Consider the following 15,952-nt stretch of genomic DNA (forward strand, 5'->3'; position numbering starts at 1 on the left):
CGATTCAATTCGTAACCGCAATAGTACGAGCTTGCGCCCTATCCACAAAACCACCTTCACGGTTGTTATGTCGACCTTTCCTCCTTTCTTAAATCATGGAAATCGTAATTGTATGCATCCGACCCGCCCAGATTGAACTACTTTTCGTCACTAATTACTCATTTTCTCCATTCACTGGGATCGTTTTTTCAAGTCACCAGAACCATGTGAGCCCTTGCAAAAACAAGGCGACGTTTTTTGCTAAATTTATTTAAAGCTGGTTTTTTATGTTTTAGATGTGGCTGCAGCATTTGCTATTTCTTTAATTCTGCCTGTTCGAAGGGCGGAATTTGACACAATCCTAAGAATTTTGAGGGTTTCCTTCGGTGTCAAAGCCATCGCAGCTCCACCTTTGCAGTTCTTGCCATTCGAAAATGCTCGCAAAAGAAAAAAGTTTTTTTTTCTAACAGCGGTCGCCTCCGGGCAGACAATGGCAAACTTCACCATGCAAAGCTCCTCTTAAAAAATATCTGCCGTTCGGAGTCGGCTTAATAGTGTAGGTCCCTCCACTTGTGGAACAACATCGCCAAGCATGCCACCAATAGAAGAAGTTTAAACATATATCTATGATACATATGGAGTTGATTTAGCCCCAGTGCAAATAATCAATGACGGCCAATAGGTGAACGCTCGCCGTAGGTTGGTCCAGCCGTCAAATTTCTCTACTACTTCGAGTGTTGCGTCGCTTATATGGCACGTAACGTCGTTTTGTTGGAACTACAGCTCGGCTATATCGTTGTTGACGAGTTCTGGCTACAGAAAATTGATTAAAAAATCAAGAAAAATTGTTCTTCTTCTGCATTTCGAAAAAATAAGGTCCGATGATAGCGCTATGCCATTAAACGCAAGAAATAGTCAAACCTTGTGTATGTTTTGGTGCTAAGCTGAATACTTGTGGGTTGTGTTCACTTTAATAAAATCAATTTTGCTTGTTGATATAGGCAGTGGCCCTAAATGTGCCTCGTCCGAGAAAATTATTTACAACTGAGCTGGAAATTTGATAAAGTTTTGATAACAAAAAAAAAAAAACAAAAAAAAAAAAATCCTGATGATATATCAAACTTTACTGAATATTTTGGAAGCTGGTAGCCACTGCAACTTTGACAGGTATTTGAATGTAGCAATCGCAAAAATTATCGCTGCTATCTGGCCACTTTATAGTACGCACGATGCACATTTGTTTAGTCAGCAAAAGCACATGCTTTATATAAGCTAAAACTTATAAAATAATATAAGAGTATATATCGTTTTAAAATTCATTAGGCACCCGTATTCAGTTTTTACATAAAAATAGCTTAAAATTTAAATATTTATTATGTAACCAAATAAAACTCGAGACTAATGAATTTCTTAGACTTTCCGATAGTTCCTGCCACGCAAACATGTCAAACGCCAGATGGCCGACTTGGCGATTGTATGGCGCTCGATAATTGCAATGCTCTGAGTGAACTTTCTCAAAAGGAAGACTTAACGGAGGATGAAGTATTGTTTATACGGCGAAGCGAATGTGAAACGAATGAAATGGAAGTGAGTTAACTCTTTGCATTTTCTAATTCAAGCCTCAACATACATTTCTGCAATTGTAGATATGCTGCCCGCGGCCTAGAGATAATGTGGACGATAAGGACAAAATTAAAAAAGGTAAATATGTTATAAGCTATTTAAGGCTCAACTTTTCAACACGGAATGGCCACTACTCTACTATTGCAACCACATTGATCCAAAAGTTCCCGAAAGATATTCGGAAAATTCAAAATATATATAAGTTTATTCCTCAAAAGTGATATTATCGTCCTGAAAGTACTTTCCATCAACTAAAACTTGTTCCCTCGTACTGGTTTTTTGACTCGATCAAGCAGAAAAAAAATCTCAGGGAGCGTTGTCCGGTGAATTATATGGCTAATAGATGGTATGCGCTTCGTTCTTTTCCAAAAACTCATTCAAATATTTTTTTATTTTTTATTTACAATATTATGAAACTTTAGCCTCTACTGGTGGATTACGCAATCCCCCCATCACTTGCTTCTTTAATTTTAGCATTTCGGATAGCTAAAAAGTCGTTTATAAAATAATTTTTGGCATAGTTTGAGGCAAAAAACCATTTTTTTAATACTATGAAGTAGAAAACACTTAGTGAAGAATCATAAATTCAAATTTTATAGATGATTTTTATTCATGGACATACCCTTGACTAACATTTAAAAAGAGCAAAAACTAAATTATTTTTTAATTATTTCCAAAACGTTTAAGTTTTGTGCATCAAGTAACCAAATTAATCAAAATTATTTAAAAAAATAATGTCCTTAAGTATATACTATTTAGTACGACCCGTTAACACTGTATATTATTTTGCAGTTGCCTCATTTGAACCATGCGTGACGTCATATGTGAAGAAAGGCGAGTGTATGCCGATACGGAATTGCAGCATTTTGCTGAATCTGGTTCTGAAACCGGATAAGACGCAAGCAAATACAATTTTCTTGCAGAGTAACCAATGTGGATATGTCAACAATAGTCCACTTGTGAGTATAATCAGAAAATTTTAAAATTATAATGCAATTTTAAAAATACAAAAATATAAATTTTTAAAACATAATAAAAGTTTGAAAATAGGAAAAAAGAAAAATCTTAAGATTATAAATATTAAAAAGTAATAAAATTTTGAAAATATAAACTTTAAAACAGAAAATAAAAAAATTTTGAAATTATAAATTTTAAAAATATAAATTTTGAAAATATAAATTTTTGAAACAGAAAATGAAAAGTTAAATTTTAAATTTTAAAGTTATAAATTTTAAAATATTATATATTGAATTCTTGAAAATGTAAATTTTTGAAATATAAAACTTTTAAAATAATAAATATTAAATATATAATGAAATTTTGCAAATATAAATTCGTTAAATAGAAATATACAAAAATTGTAAAATTATCAATATTAAAAATATAATGAAATTTTGAAAATTTTAATTTTTAAAATAGAAAATAAAAAATATACAAATTTTAAAATTATAAATATTAAAAATATAATGAATTTTCATATACAATATTATAAAAGTATAAATTTTTAAAATAGAAAAATTTTAAAACTTTAAAATTAAAAATATTAAAACTACAATAAAATTTTGAAAATATAAATTTAGAAAGTAAAAGAATTTTAGAATTATAAATTTACAAAAAAAAAAAAATCTTAAAATTATAAATATTAAGAATATAATGAATTTTATAAAATATAAAAATATAAATTTTTTAAATACAAAAATATAAAAATTTTAAATATTAAAAAATAATGAAATTTTGAAAATATAAATATTTAAAATAGAAAATAAAAATAATTTTAATTTGAAATTAATAAAAAAATAATTTTAAAATATAAATTTTAAAAATATAAATTTTTTAAATAAAAAATATTAGAATTAAAAACTTTAAAAGTATAAATTTTTTAAATAAAAAAATATTAGAATTAAAAATTTTAAAAATATAATAAAATTTTGGATATATCAATTTTTAAAATAGAAAAATACAAAAATTATAAATATTAAATATATAACGCTATTTTCAAAATAGAAATTATTCAAATACAAATATACAAACATTTTAAAAACATAATGAAAAAATTGTCTCACAAATTGGAGAATTTCAATCTGCATATTAAAATTTTTCTCGCTAGCCAGCAGCTTAAGTAACAAAAATTAATTTTCAGGTGTGTTGCCCAACATTTGAAAAGCCTCAAATGCCCACAGAGACAAGCACAACCAGAACAACATCATCAACAACAACAACAACAACGACAACCTTGACTCCTGTCACAACCTCAACAACCATATCCCCAACCACCACCACCAAAAGTGAAGGTAAATCCCTTATCTAACAATACACAGTAACAAAGGGTAGGTCCTCAGATGGGTCTTTTTTTAATACTAACTTTGTCTAATCGCGACTCTGAGATGGCCAATTGGTACCTAACATAACAATCAAATATCGATTGAGCTGTACAACTGAGACAAGATCAATTTCGATACGCAAAACTCTAGTAATTTATAGAATTACAGCAATAGATTTCATTATTTCGAAGAATTTTTTTATGCGTAAAGTGCACGAAATAGCTAACAGCATCAAATTAGTATGAGATTTTAAAAGAAACCAGCTGATGGCTCACTATTTGGGTTAGCGTAATTTATATCGAAATTTCTTCGCAGTGATCTCGGGTGAAATATGTCAAACCCCAAATGGTACGCTTGGCGAATGCAAAGCGCTGGAAAATTGCGACTCTCTATGGAATCTTCATCAAATGGAACACTTAACACAAGAGCAGTTAACACTTTTAGATGAAAGCGAATGTGAAACATCGGATGCGGACAAAGTCTTTGTGAGTATTCAAATTTTAAGCCACACATAATTTCACTGAACATTTCCAGTATTACATCAACAGCAAAGCGGAAAAACAGATAATCCTGAGTGAAATTGTACGAGTAGTTTGTTCACTTTTGTAGAACAAAGTTCTAGTTGCTCTCCACCGCGGGCCAAAGTTTCCAAATTTTGTTCATAATTTCATATAATAAGTAAAAAATGTTATAAGTTGAGGTCTGATAGAAATAAAGTGTTTTCCAATAACAGGAGATTAACAATATCGAGAGATTATTAACGATGGATGGTATTGATCTGGACAACGTTAATACCTTCCTCTTTATAATGAAATAAACATCCGAGCATTTATATTAAAAAATAGCACTTTTCTTTGAATGTCAAAATAACATCTCTTATTGGAAAGCCCGTATTACCATCAGTATTACGTGGTAGAATTTCAAGAGAATCTTTTTTTGTGCAACTTATTAACCCTCAAATTTCGATTTTTACGTGTTTGTCATAAAATTTTAGTGGGCATTACCGGAGACACAAAAGCCGTTAACATGAGCATTCATACGTAATTGGCAAAATACTCGCCTTGAGCCATACTAGACTGTAACTTTGTTCTACGAGAATGATCTATTTATGTTGTATGAACTTTCAGAATAATTTAGTCGCTTTTGTGTCTCATTCAAAGCAACTAAATTTGTGGTAGATTTTTATTAAAATAGAAGTGAGAGCAAAATAGGCGTATGAGTTACTTTTTTTGGACCTTCACCATCTTCTTTTTACCATAAATGGTTCTTCTCTGTCCTTCCTATCTATTCATAGAAGAAGGTTGCCGATGCAGTAAGGCTAATTCTATTTTCCTCGGTCAAAGTTTAAATTAACAGGTTATCGGAGAGCCATATTTGTGAGAGAGATGGCCTGTGATGTTCGATAGTTTCTCAGTACTCTCTCCATTTTTATATAATACAACTCCAAGCCAGTCGTTCTCCCATCAAGGGCATAGAAAAATATGCATAGTAAGTGCAAGGAAGTGTAGTTGGATTTCTTCAAATCACTATTGTGATTCGTACATTTTTCTCCCTTGTTCACCGCGCTCGGAAGCATAGGACCTCGACAAGACTCTTCCGTCGTAGACGGTTCTGGACTGTTTTATTTTTGTGTCGGCTTTAACTGACAATTATAAAATACCCATTAAGCACAAACACTTTTTGCTCAAAGATCTTAAAGCTAGAAGTTTAAAACTTCAAATTGCTTTTTGTCGGAACTACGTGCGACCATTTTCCACCGAAATCCAGCTTTTCAAAAATCACTAAGAACGTTAGGAAATTTGTCTGTTCCCTTAATTTTTATGAGAAGTGTAAGTGATATCGGCATCTACTAGGTCGCGCAACATAGACCTTCTCCAAGCATTCTTTAACCCACCACGTCCTCTGTTCCCTTGCGGGTTCTAGTCTAGTGCTATTCTTTTGATGCTACCTGTTGATTTCCTAAGAGGGTGTCCTTTCATTCACCATCTTCTGAGTTTTATTTGCCATTGAATAGATTCCTCATTGGTTGATCTCCACAGTGCGTCGCTGCTGATGGTTTTTGACCAGAATATTCAACAGATGATGCGAAGGCATTTGTTGACAAAAGGTTGTAGCCTCTGTGTCATGCTGTTCGAGATCAGCCATGAATCACTTCTGTGCAACAATACAGGCTTCACACGTGAGCTGAATATTCGCAGTTCATAGCGCCTGAGTCCAGGTCCTTAAGATGTCGAGTAAAACTCCATACGATCCCTCCAGCTGGCCCCGGTTAGCACGAGAAAGGAACGACTGGCGCGCTTTGCTAAACTCGGCCAAAATCGCAGAAGGGGTTATCGCGCCAATCAAGAAGAATAAGAGAAACATCGCCGACGTTTGATTCCAACGAGGCGGCGCAACTTTCTTTACAGCGCGCCTAACAATCGTTTTATTGCAATATCTGGCCATATGGCCAGATTTATTGGTAAAAGTAGTCAAAAGTTGGCCTAATCGTCGCAGCCGCGACGGATATAGGTCAAGTACCAAAATCTAAAAAATAAATACCAAGAAATTATCTACATCTGGTAATAAAAAAAAACTCATTCCAATTACATTTCTGTTTTGAATTATCATTTAAATTCTCAAGGCCTTAAAAAACAACAGCCGATACAAGTAAATGGGGACCTCGTCTACAAAGGCGTATGCCTTCAAAAAACAAAAAAAACAAACTTGTTTTCCATAGAATTACTTAATAAATTTATTGAGGGTATCATGAATTCATAGATTTTAAGATCAATAATTTCTAAAACTGAAATTCAGTTCAAATTACTACAGGCCTAAACGTAATTAGTCACAGTTTGGTCATCATCCTTCTTTTTGCTTGTTTGTGTTTGATATTTTCCCCTCTGTTTGTCCTCTGCATACCATCACAGGGGGTTAATTTGCTCTTGGTCTAAATGGGCCCTCTTTTGGGCAGCCATATATCCTAACCCAATCTAAGCTGCTAAAGGCCTACTGAAACCTTGGCATACCCACAAAGATTAAAGAGTAGGGTAGAATAAAATTAATAGGTACCAAAGTGATAAAAAACTCATGATTTCTTAGGGGCTTATGCGCTGAGTTTTGAATGTTACAATGTCTGATGTTACGATGTTAAATATACAATATGCAAATTCCTCGATTTGGTTGAGGTATAGCAACAAATTTTACTATGGGTAGGGAAAGAATTCATACCACAACATGTGGCTCCGCTAAAGGAGTCTAAGTCCAAGTCCAAGTGCACCAATATGAGTTTCCATAGTAAGACTCGCTGCTTTTTGAACTCTAGTTTTTCAATAAGAGTTCATCTCTCTTCCATTTAAATTTAAAATAAAATCAAAATACGCTGATAGGCACCCATCCTTCGGTTAAGTCTTGCCTAATCATTCACTTGCTTATAGGTTTGTTGTCCCAACGACATACCGAAACTGGAAGCAGCACCAAAAATCGCAATACCAGGTACGTTGCACGCGTTTGTTAAATATTGAAACTTTATCTACTCTTTGACTTAATTTTTTGTAATCAATTCCCACTTTCTTTCGCAGCTCGCACTGCAGACCCGAATGAATGTCAAACACCTAATGGAATCGCTGGAGCTTGCATTTCCATTATCGATTGCGATTCTTTAATGAAAATTATGAATAAAAGTGATTTCTTAAACAACGACGTTAACTATTTGAAAGCCAGTTTTTGCGCAGATGCAGATAATTTTCCGAAGGTAAGTTTGTACACTTGAAGGTTTGAAATATACACCCAGCGATAATACGACAGAAAATTAACATTTTGACCAGTGTTGAATATTTTTATCTTTTCTGTTTGAATTTTCGTTATTTTTTTGACTAATAAACTTAAAAATTTAGATCTTAATTTTTTGATGAAAATTTTTTAAAAATTAATTCCAAAATTAAATATGCAGTTCACTCACGCGTTCTTTGTTATTTTTAAAAGTTTTTATTTTTTTATTTATTTATTGAATGTTCATTTTTTTTTTGGTTTTTTGTTTAAATATACTAATGAAAATCCAAATTTAAAACTTAATTCAAAAATTAGAGACCACAAACTTTTGATTCCGATTCGACGTCTATTAATTAAAAGTTCGTGAAGGGCTTTTTGTACAGAGTTTCGGGAGGGGTAGGATTTCCCATTTCAGTGTTTCCAGGCAGGGGTTCATGGGTTTGGCAACGTGAGGCCGAGCGTTGTCATGCTGTAGAATCACTTTTTCATGCCTCTCCGCGTATTGCGGCTGTTCCCGCGCAGTGCTCGGCTCAATCGCATCAATTGAAGTCGACACCGATTCCCAGTGATAGTTTCGCTTGGTTTTAACAGTTCATAATAAATAACACCAACTTGATCCCACCAAATACATAGCATAATCTTCGCAGCGTGAATATTCGGCCGAGGCGACGACGTAGAAGTATGACCGGGCAGTCCCCATGACTTCCTTTTCTTTGGATTGCTGTAATGAAACCATTTTTCATCACCCGTCACGATGCGATGAAGAAAACCCTTCCTTTTTTGCCGCTGGAGCAGTTGTTCACAGGCGAAAAAAGGACGTTCAACATCTCTTGGTTTTAACTCATAAGGAACCCAAGTCCTCTATTTCTGAATCATTCCCAAAGCATGAAATCGCTTGGAAATGGATTGGCGGGTAACTCCTAGTACTGAAGCAAGCTCTTCTTGCGTTTGACACGGATGCTCATTGAGCAATGCCTCCAATACAGCGTCTTCGAAGGTTTTTGGCCTTCCTTCACGCGGACGGTCGTCAACATTAAAATCACAATCTTTGAAGCGACGGAAACAATCTCGGCAAGTTGTTTCATTTAAAACAGCATTTCCATGAACTTTTTTTTAATGAAAGAGAAAAATCAACACTTCCCGCAAATGACGATTATTCGGCACAAAATCAGACATTTTCACAAAACCAAAAGTATATGATACCAAAACAAATTCACTAATGTGTCGAAGCGGTTTGCTTACCATATGTCTAAGTTTGGTTTATGACGTTTAGGTTATGTTAGAATCGACTAGCACACCCTGCTGGCGACATCTATTGACAAACAGCGAGGACTTAGTTGCGCACCTAATAATTGTAATGAATAGTTTGTATAATTTTTATATGAGGTTTGAAATTTGGATTTTGTTAAACCGTGAACTATACTTTTATCGAAAAAACCAGCTATTACCCTGCGCGTCGCTGCCATAGATACATTAATTTTATTAAAAGAGTTATTTTGCTTAGTTATATCATTTAATAAGAACACATTTTAAAAGAGCTTTTCTTTATAAACCTCGCTCAAAAATGTAAAACTAAAAACAAAATGTTATTATAAAAATGGCTATGTTCCCCCAGTACTTTCGGGCTATGGTGATGATATCGATGTCTCTTTTCCTTTTATTACGCTAACGCAATATTAACACATGGGCTGAAAAGTCCCGGGCCTGGCAAAAAAAAACACGGTTTTTCTTTTTTTTGTTCAAAATCAGCTTTATTCAGCGACGTAATTTCCGTCAAGTACAACACAATCATTCCAGCGTCGCTCTAACATTTCAATACCACCTTTGCAGAACGATTTATCTTTCGCCTCAAAATAAGCCTCAGTTTCAGCTATAACCTTCATTCAAGCAAGATTTCTTACCGGCGAGCATTTTTTTAGGTCTGCGAATAGCCAGTAGCCGCTGGGAGCCAAGTATGGTGAATGGCTGGCGGTAGATGTGGGAGCAATTCGAAGTTCAGTTCATGTCGTTTTGCCATTGTTTTGATTGACCTGTGACTCGGTGCGTTGTCTTGATGAAACAAAATGATGAGCTAACGCGGCACCCACTTTGAACAGAGCTTTCTCATAGTCAAATGCTCATGCAATAAAAGCGAATCAGTTATTTAAATATCTTTACGATGTCAACTAACTCACGCAACTTCACTTTGCAATCACTCAAAGCGATTTTGTGGATTTTTTGATGCTTTCAGTGGTGTTACTATCTCATTTGTACGTCCACTTAGTTATGCATCATCGCTGTCCCTATGACCACATTTGAAGTTAGCAAACCATCCATTGAAGGGTGGGTTCCCCATAAGACCTGCTTCGCTTGAACGGTATTTTTCCCATCAAGAAGCAGTGTAAAATTAAAACTCAAAATTCTTCTTGATCCATTGCTTTGGAAATAACAAAAGTAGGGTCACTCTTAGAATAATAACTCACGAATTGATGAATGGAATATCAGGAAATTTTAACAGCTGTCTTTTCAAGGTTAGTACTAACTGAGGAAGAGGTGAATGCAATAAAACTAGTGTAATCTGTGTATTAGGCCCAGGACTTTTCAGCCCAAATGCTAAATGCCGTGAATTTTGAAAACCCCGTTATATTAGTTTGCAGGTCGAAACTAAATATTTTTGGATTATATTCCTTCAATACTTATTTTTTATTTGTTATGTTCCCTTTATTACTTATCGGCGATATCAAAACGTTGATTTTGTGTGGTTTCGAAATCATGGAATATTGAAAATTTGGTTTGCATGTGAGATGCCACGCCTACTTTGTCAATTCTGCTCAGTTTTCGTAATTCTTAAAACAAAGAGAATGGTATCGAAACTATATAATAATAATGAATTGATTTATATGGAGACTGCTACGCCATTTCTGAACTGTTAAGGTACTAATATTTTATGTTTATGTCCTTGCACCAAATTTCAATATTTAGCTACAAATGGGAACGAAAATATAAAATATTAAAAATTTCTTATTTTAAATAAATCTTATTATGCCTATGTCCTTTCGGCTATTGCAGGCAATACGTTTTTCGAAGTTTCATTGATATCCGATTATTAGGTTAGTTTATAGGTTAGCAAGGCTGCATGTCTGAAAAGAGACTCGGTGGCCCTAAGTCCCATTGTAATACTTGCATTTCATTTCATTTCCATCCTCTAACTAAGTTGCTTAAACCACTTAGATCTTTATAAGAAGGTAATTAGTCCAGGCGGCCGCCGCAGCCAAATGGGTTGGTGCGTGATTACCATTCGGAATTCACAGATAGAACGTTGGTTCGAATCTCGGTGAAACCAAAATGAAGAAAAAGTTTTTTCCCTAATAGTGATCGCCCCTCGGCAGGGAATGGCAAACCTCCGAGTGTATTTCTGCCATGAAAAAGCTCCTCATAAAAATTTAAAAAAATATCTGCCGTTCGGAGTCGGCTTGAAACTGTAGGTCCCTCCATTTGTGGGTGTATGCGCCAATTATATATATATTACAATATATATATATATATATTAGGCCGGGTCGATTTGTGGGGAGGCAAAAAATCAGCCATTGCTCTGTGAAAATCATATTCTAGGGATCAAAATAAGAAACTTTGCCGAACCGAACCTTTTAGTTTCTTTTCTCATGTAAAGGCCAAAAATGGTGATATTTTGAAATGATTGTATGGGGAATCCCCCAGGGGAGTTCCAGGGGGTATGTCACTGACATGAGTGGATCGGCCGTCCAAAGTTAGTCGGGGTCGGTCATACATTTGGACTCGATTGGAGCACTCTAAATGGGTCAAAGTGGGATTTTTCGTTCGATCCAAATTAGGGGACATCAGAATTCGTTTTAGAGGTATGGTTCCTTCGGCAAAGTTTCTTATTTTGATCCCTAGAATACGATTTTCACAGAGCAATGAGCGATTTTTAAATCGACCCGCCCTAATATATATATAATTAGTCCCTCCAGACATTTTACAAATTTTCCAGATCTTCGAAGATATAATCGCCAAGATATTTGGCACTGCTTCTTTGAACTGCAGGGCATTCACAGGGGAGGCTTAATTTATTTTTCAACTCCACAGCTCCTGCCGAAATCATTGTGAGATACACCCATTCTACTGGCTAAGGTGCCAATAACGCAGTAATCTTTTATAACACCTGGGAAGATGCTGGTATTTGATCTGTTGTATCCAAACAGACATTTTGACCTTTTAAGATTCAGCTTTGGCCAGAGCGCTTTGGGGACTGTACAGTTAGTAGTTAGAGGCCACCTTCTATTGGTTTCCACGATTATGCTCAAGTGTACGGTTCGTTTACAGGATTGCATATGTCCTAGACCACTCGTTGAAGGTCAAGCTTAGCGCCTTTCCTTGTACACTCATCCACTCTTTCCTTTCCCTCCACTCCAGAGTGGCCGGGAGCCCAACAAAGTATGATGTGGTGTTGCTGAATAAGCGAGAGGAACTCCTACATTCTTATTGGCTTGGTAGCTTTTAAATTACGCGCGAACAAAGACATATTAATTGTTATATATATTTATTGTAGGACAATGAACACTAAAATCAAATACGAAAAATATTCAAAACTGGTCGCACTGCCTATATAAAAAGCTATTCCACTTACTAGGTTTGTTGTCCCAACGACATGTCAATGCCTGCGAAAGCCAATTTACCCATGCCGCCATACTGCGGAAGAGTGGTGGCAGAGAATGATACTGATGTTGCTGCTAGAACAACAGATATCGATGAATACCCCTGGACGGCATTGCTCATTTACACAAACGGTAAATATTATTGCTGTAATATTATTTTATTCGATAGACATTCACCAACTTCTCTGCTTTCCAGCAAGGGGCCAACTAAGTTTTCGCTGTGGTGGGACACTTATCCACGAACGTTATGTTCTCACTGGGGTGCATTGCCTCAGAGAGGAGTCTGCGTCTAGCACGTTAACTGGTGTGCGTTTGGGCGAGTGGGCTACACAAGCGAATGTGGATTGTCAAAGTAAGGAGCAGCATTCCGAAGTCTGTGCGCCGCCACACATCGGTATGGGCGTGGAAAAATTGACTATGCACCCAGAATACGACTCTTTGAATAACGACATAGCACTGCTACGCTTGGTCAGCGCGGTGCAATTCACCCGATTTATAAGTCCAATCTGTTTGCCCTTTGAGATTAGTCAACAATCGCGTATAGTTGAAGGTACTACTTTACACGTAGCCGGTTGGGGTGCAACCAGTAATGGCGAAATGAGAAACCTTAAAATGACGTCTACTGTTACGGTAGAAAATTTAGCAGAATGTATGCGTCTGTTTAGGACCAGTGGCTTGGTTAACCTAACGGCAGAACACATTTGCGCCGCTGGTAAGAGTGCAGCAGAGAGCGTAGTTCATGACTCTGGCGGCGCGCTTATGTCCATGCAAGAGATTGGAAAAGTTCAATCGTATTTTTTGGTTGGCATTGATACCCTGAGTTATGAGTATGCACTGCAGCAGGACTTTCCAGGTCTTTATACACGCATTGACTCCTATCTAGAGTGGATAAAAAACGAAATTGAAAATAATTAAATTGTAGAAATATTTATTTTTTACGTTAGAGTGGAACTTTGTTTCCAAAATTTAATTTAAAAAGCAAGTATTATAATTCTGCATTCTGTAAAGAAAAAAAGTCTATTCTATAAGTAGGACTTCTGTTTAGAAAGTGGGCGAACTTTCTCATTCAAACGAACCGCGCTTGAGATGTTGCCAAAATAAATTTTTTTCGGCTGAAGGCCTCGTAGCCAGTACTGCGTTTATACATTTATCTAATAATTTTATATACATTTTTATACATATAAATAAAATAAATAAATACAAGTATACACATTTTTTTTTTTGTCAGCTGTTTTGTTTTTTTGAGATGACGCCTGTGAAGAGGAAACTCCCATCAGTACTGAGACGACTTGTACTCGTAGCCACACAGCCACACCTACGTACTAAACACCTCTCCTCTTTCTACCACTCTCCCTGCGGAACTGCTAAAAAGGTATTACCTAGCGGGGCTGGTTAGCTCATAGGCTGCTAGTTATTGTCTACGTCTACGAATCTCCGCGCATCTTAGATCAAAATGAATATATTTTACATGCGCCCTTTCCAGTTAACAGCTGATTTCAGCATAAAATCTGTGTTAAATCTAATGTTAAAGGTTTCCGGAGCATATTGTGGGCATTGGACCAAAGCCTGATCCACGTCTTCTTCCCTCTGCGTACAGATCGAGCAGTTCGTTGAACAGTCCTGGAGGTATTTTCGAAATAACCCGTGCCTTGAAAAGAATATAAAGCTGGGTTCGATGATTTATTCCACTGGTGCCAGAGGACCATCGAATAACGCCTTTCTTTTGCTCTAAAATTTTTACGTCTTTCTCTAATATTTTTACGCCTGCACTCTATGTATTTCTTTGACCAGAATGCCTACCAAAATCAATGTGTTTATTAGTTGTCAGCCAAGCAGCAATTATCGCCTTGGGCTCGTTATTTGTGCGTTAGAAATAAGTCGGGGAATGCCTGACTTTTCTCTCAATTGCATCGGAATACGGCAATATTGGGCTCCCTTGGGTTCCCGGTCCTAGCGGCATAGAGGAAAACTGGTAGGCCGTTGAGCTGGCTAGAGGGCGAATCTCGGAGGTGGCTTCACCGTAACATGAGAAGATTGGAGCTCCCTTGAAAGTCTGTAGTCTGCTACTGGAAAGATGAGCCTCGCGTCAACTCAGCGAGCGCTGGGCTAGAGCGCAAACGTGCAAAGTCGTGAGTACTTTCTGGCCGCGGGTAGATCGCGAGCGCTCGAGGGAACTTCTAAGTTAGTCTTTCCATTGAATCCATTGAATTAGGAAGTATTGTCTGCCAAAGGTTTACACATCTGGGCCCTCACTTTTTCGCTACACCGGCAGATATTGCGGGTGTAAATATGCCTGTGCTTCGCAAGTGGCCCGTCATCAGTCTAACCAGCTGCCTACAGTCCCTTCTGCTTAATGACAGCAGGATCTGTGACAATCGGTTAGACATTACAGGTAACATCAGTTTTGCCCATCTGCAGCCTCTCTCAGCCTGCCAAGCTCGCTTGTGGGTTGAAGTAGTCCGTTTGTTAACGTTGGCTTTGATGGCTGCAGAAGGGAGTGGCAGAACGAGCTTCGGACCAAAGAAGTTGGCCTCAAAGCCCATCCTAGCAAAAGAGTTAAAGGTCTCGTTACCCGCGATACCCACGTGTCCCGGGATCCATGTCAGCATCAGGCTATTATGTCTACCGACATTATTCAACCTGGATTTACAGGACTCAACTACCCTTTTAAGTGTTTGGAGGGCTGTGTAAGGCGTTGAGCGCAGCTTTGTTTTCCACAACAAAGTTGATTGCTTTTTGGGTAGCATACTTTTATATGATAGCAAGCTTTTAATAATTGAATTATTATTCGAGAGTAGATGCAATGGAAAGGAAATTGAAAACTCTTATGTGAAAGAAGAGGATAAGATGTTAATTTCCCTCTTAATTTGGCTCTTATTACCCACAAGAGCCACTTTTACATTACATAAATACTTGAAGCAGTTCGTATTTAAAACCAGTCGCTAATAAATAAATATTGCATACACATACGAGTATTCTCTGCTTCTTTTCAATGCTCGTAGTTCCAAATTTGCATATGGAGATCATTTTCGATTTTCACGTGCATCGCAATTTGTTCGCCTTATTGCGTTTTTGTTTTTTTTTGTTATTCCGTTATTCCATTTGTAGCCTTTGTTATTGTTATTTCTATTATTATTTTTTTATTACAGTTACTCAACTCGCGCCTATTGTATTTCTCTTTCATATGTTTTTTTGTTTTTTTTTTATTTTTTTTTTATTAGCATTGTATTACACTTATGCCTGTTGTTTGTATTGTTGTTGCGGTGTTAGTTGGTAACTTTGCACTGTTGGTATTCTTTTTGCTATTATTGTAGTTGTGTTGTTGTCATTGTGTTGGTTTGAAGCTGAAAGCTTTTATGTCGCCTTTATTGCTTTTACCGCCACTATGTTTTCTTTTGTGTTTGTTGCCACCATTTTATTGCAAAAGTAACCAGCTGACTAGCCAAAGGGTTTTAGAGTAAAAGTAGACAGGAAGCGGTTTGGGGAGAGTTGTAATGCTTCTGGTGCAGTATTGCATTTCTAATAGAAACAAATTTCATAGGTCGTTGCACGGATTCGTATGCGCAGAAAGTAGACGCACTTGGATAAACGGGAAATTCGAGCGTACATTCATTTGTGTGCGCATTT

General features: G+C 36.3%; 1 protein-coding gene across 1 annotated transcript in view; it reads left to right on the plus strand.

Annotated features, from left to right (window-relative positions):
- LOC128861931 (uncharacterized) overlaps nt 1-13,524 on the plus strand; it is a 55,968-nt gene extending 42,444 nt beyond the window's left edge. The window contains exons 16-24 of the mRNA XM_054100305.1: nt 1,394-1,566; nt 1,626-1,680; nt 2,395-2,561; nt 3,743-3,893; nt 4,239-4,408; nt 7,340-7,397; nt 7,484-7,656; nt 12,301-12,457; nt 12,522-13,524. Of these exons, the coding sequence (XP_053956280.1) occupies nt 1,394-1,566; nt 1,626-1,680; nt 2,395-2,561; nt 3,743-3,893; nt 4,239-4,408; nt 7,340-7,397; nt 7,484-7,656; nt 12,301-12,457; nt 12,522-13,240 (1,823 nt within the window). The 3' untranslated portion in view covers nt 13,241-13,524. The remainder of the gene's footprint in view (nt 1-1,393; nt 1,567-1,625; nt 1,681-2,394; nt 2,562-3,742; nt 3,894-4,238; nt 4,409-7,339; nt 7,398-7,483; nt 7,657-12,300; nt 12,458-12,521) is intronic.
- The last annotated feature ends 2,428 nt before the right edge of the window (nt 13,525-15,952 follow it).

This window comes from Anastrepha ludens, chromosome 4 (assembly GCF_028408465.1).
Source record: "Anastrepha ludens isolate Willacy chromosome 4, idAnaLude1.1, whole genome shotgun sequence".
In the NCBI taxonomy this organism is placed as follows: Eukaryota; Metazoa; Arthropoda; class Insecta; order Diptera; family Tephritidae; genus Anastrepha; species Anastrepha ludens.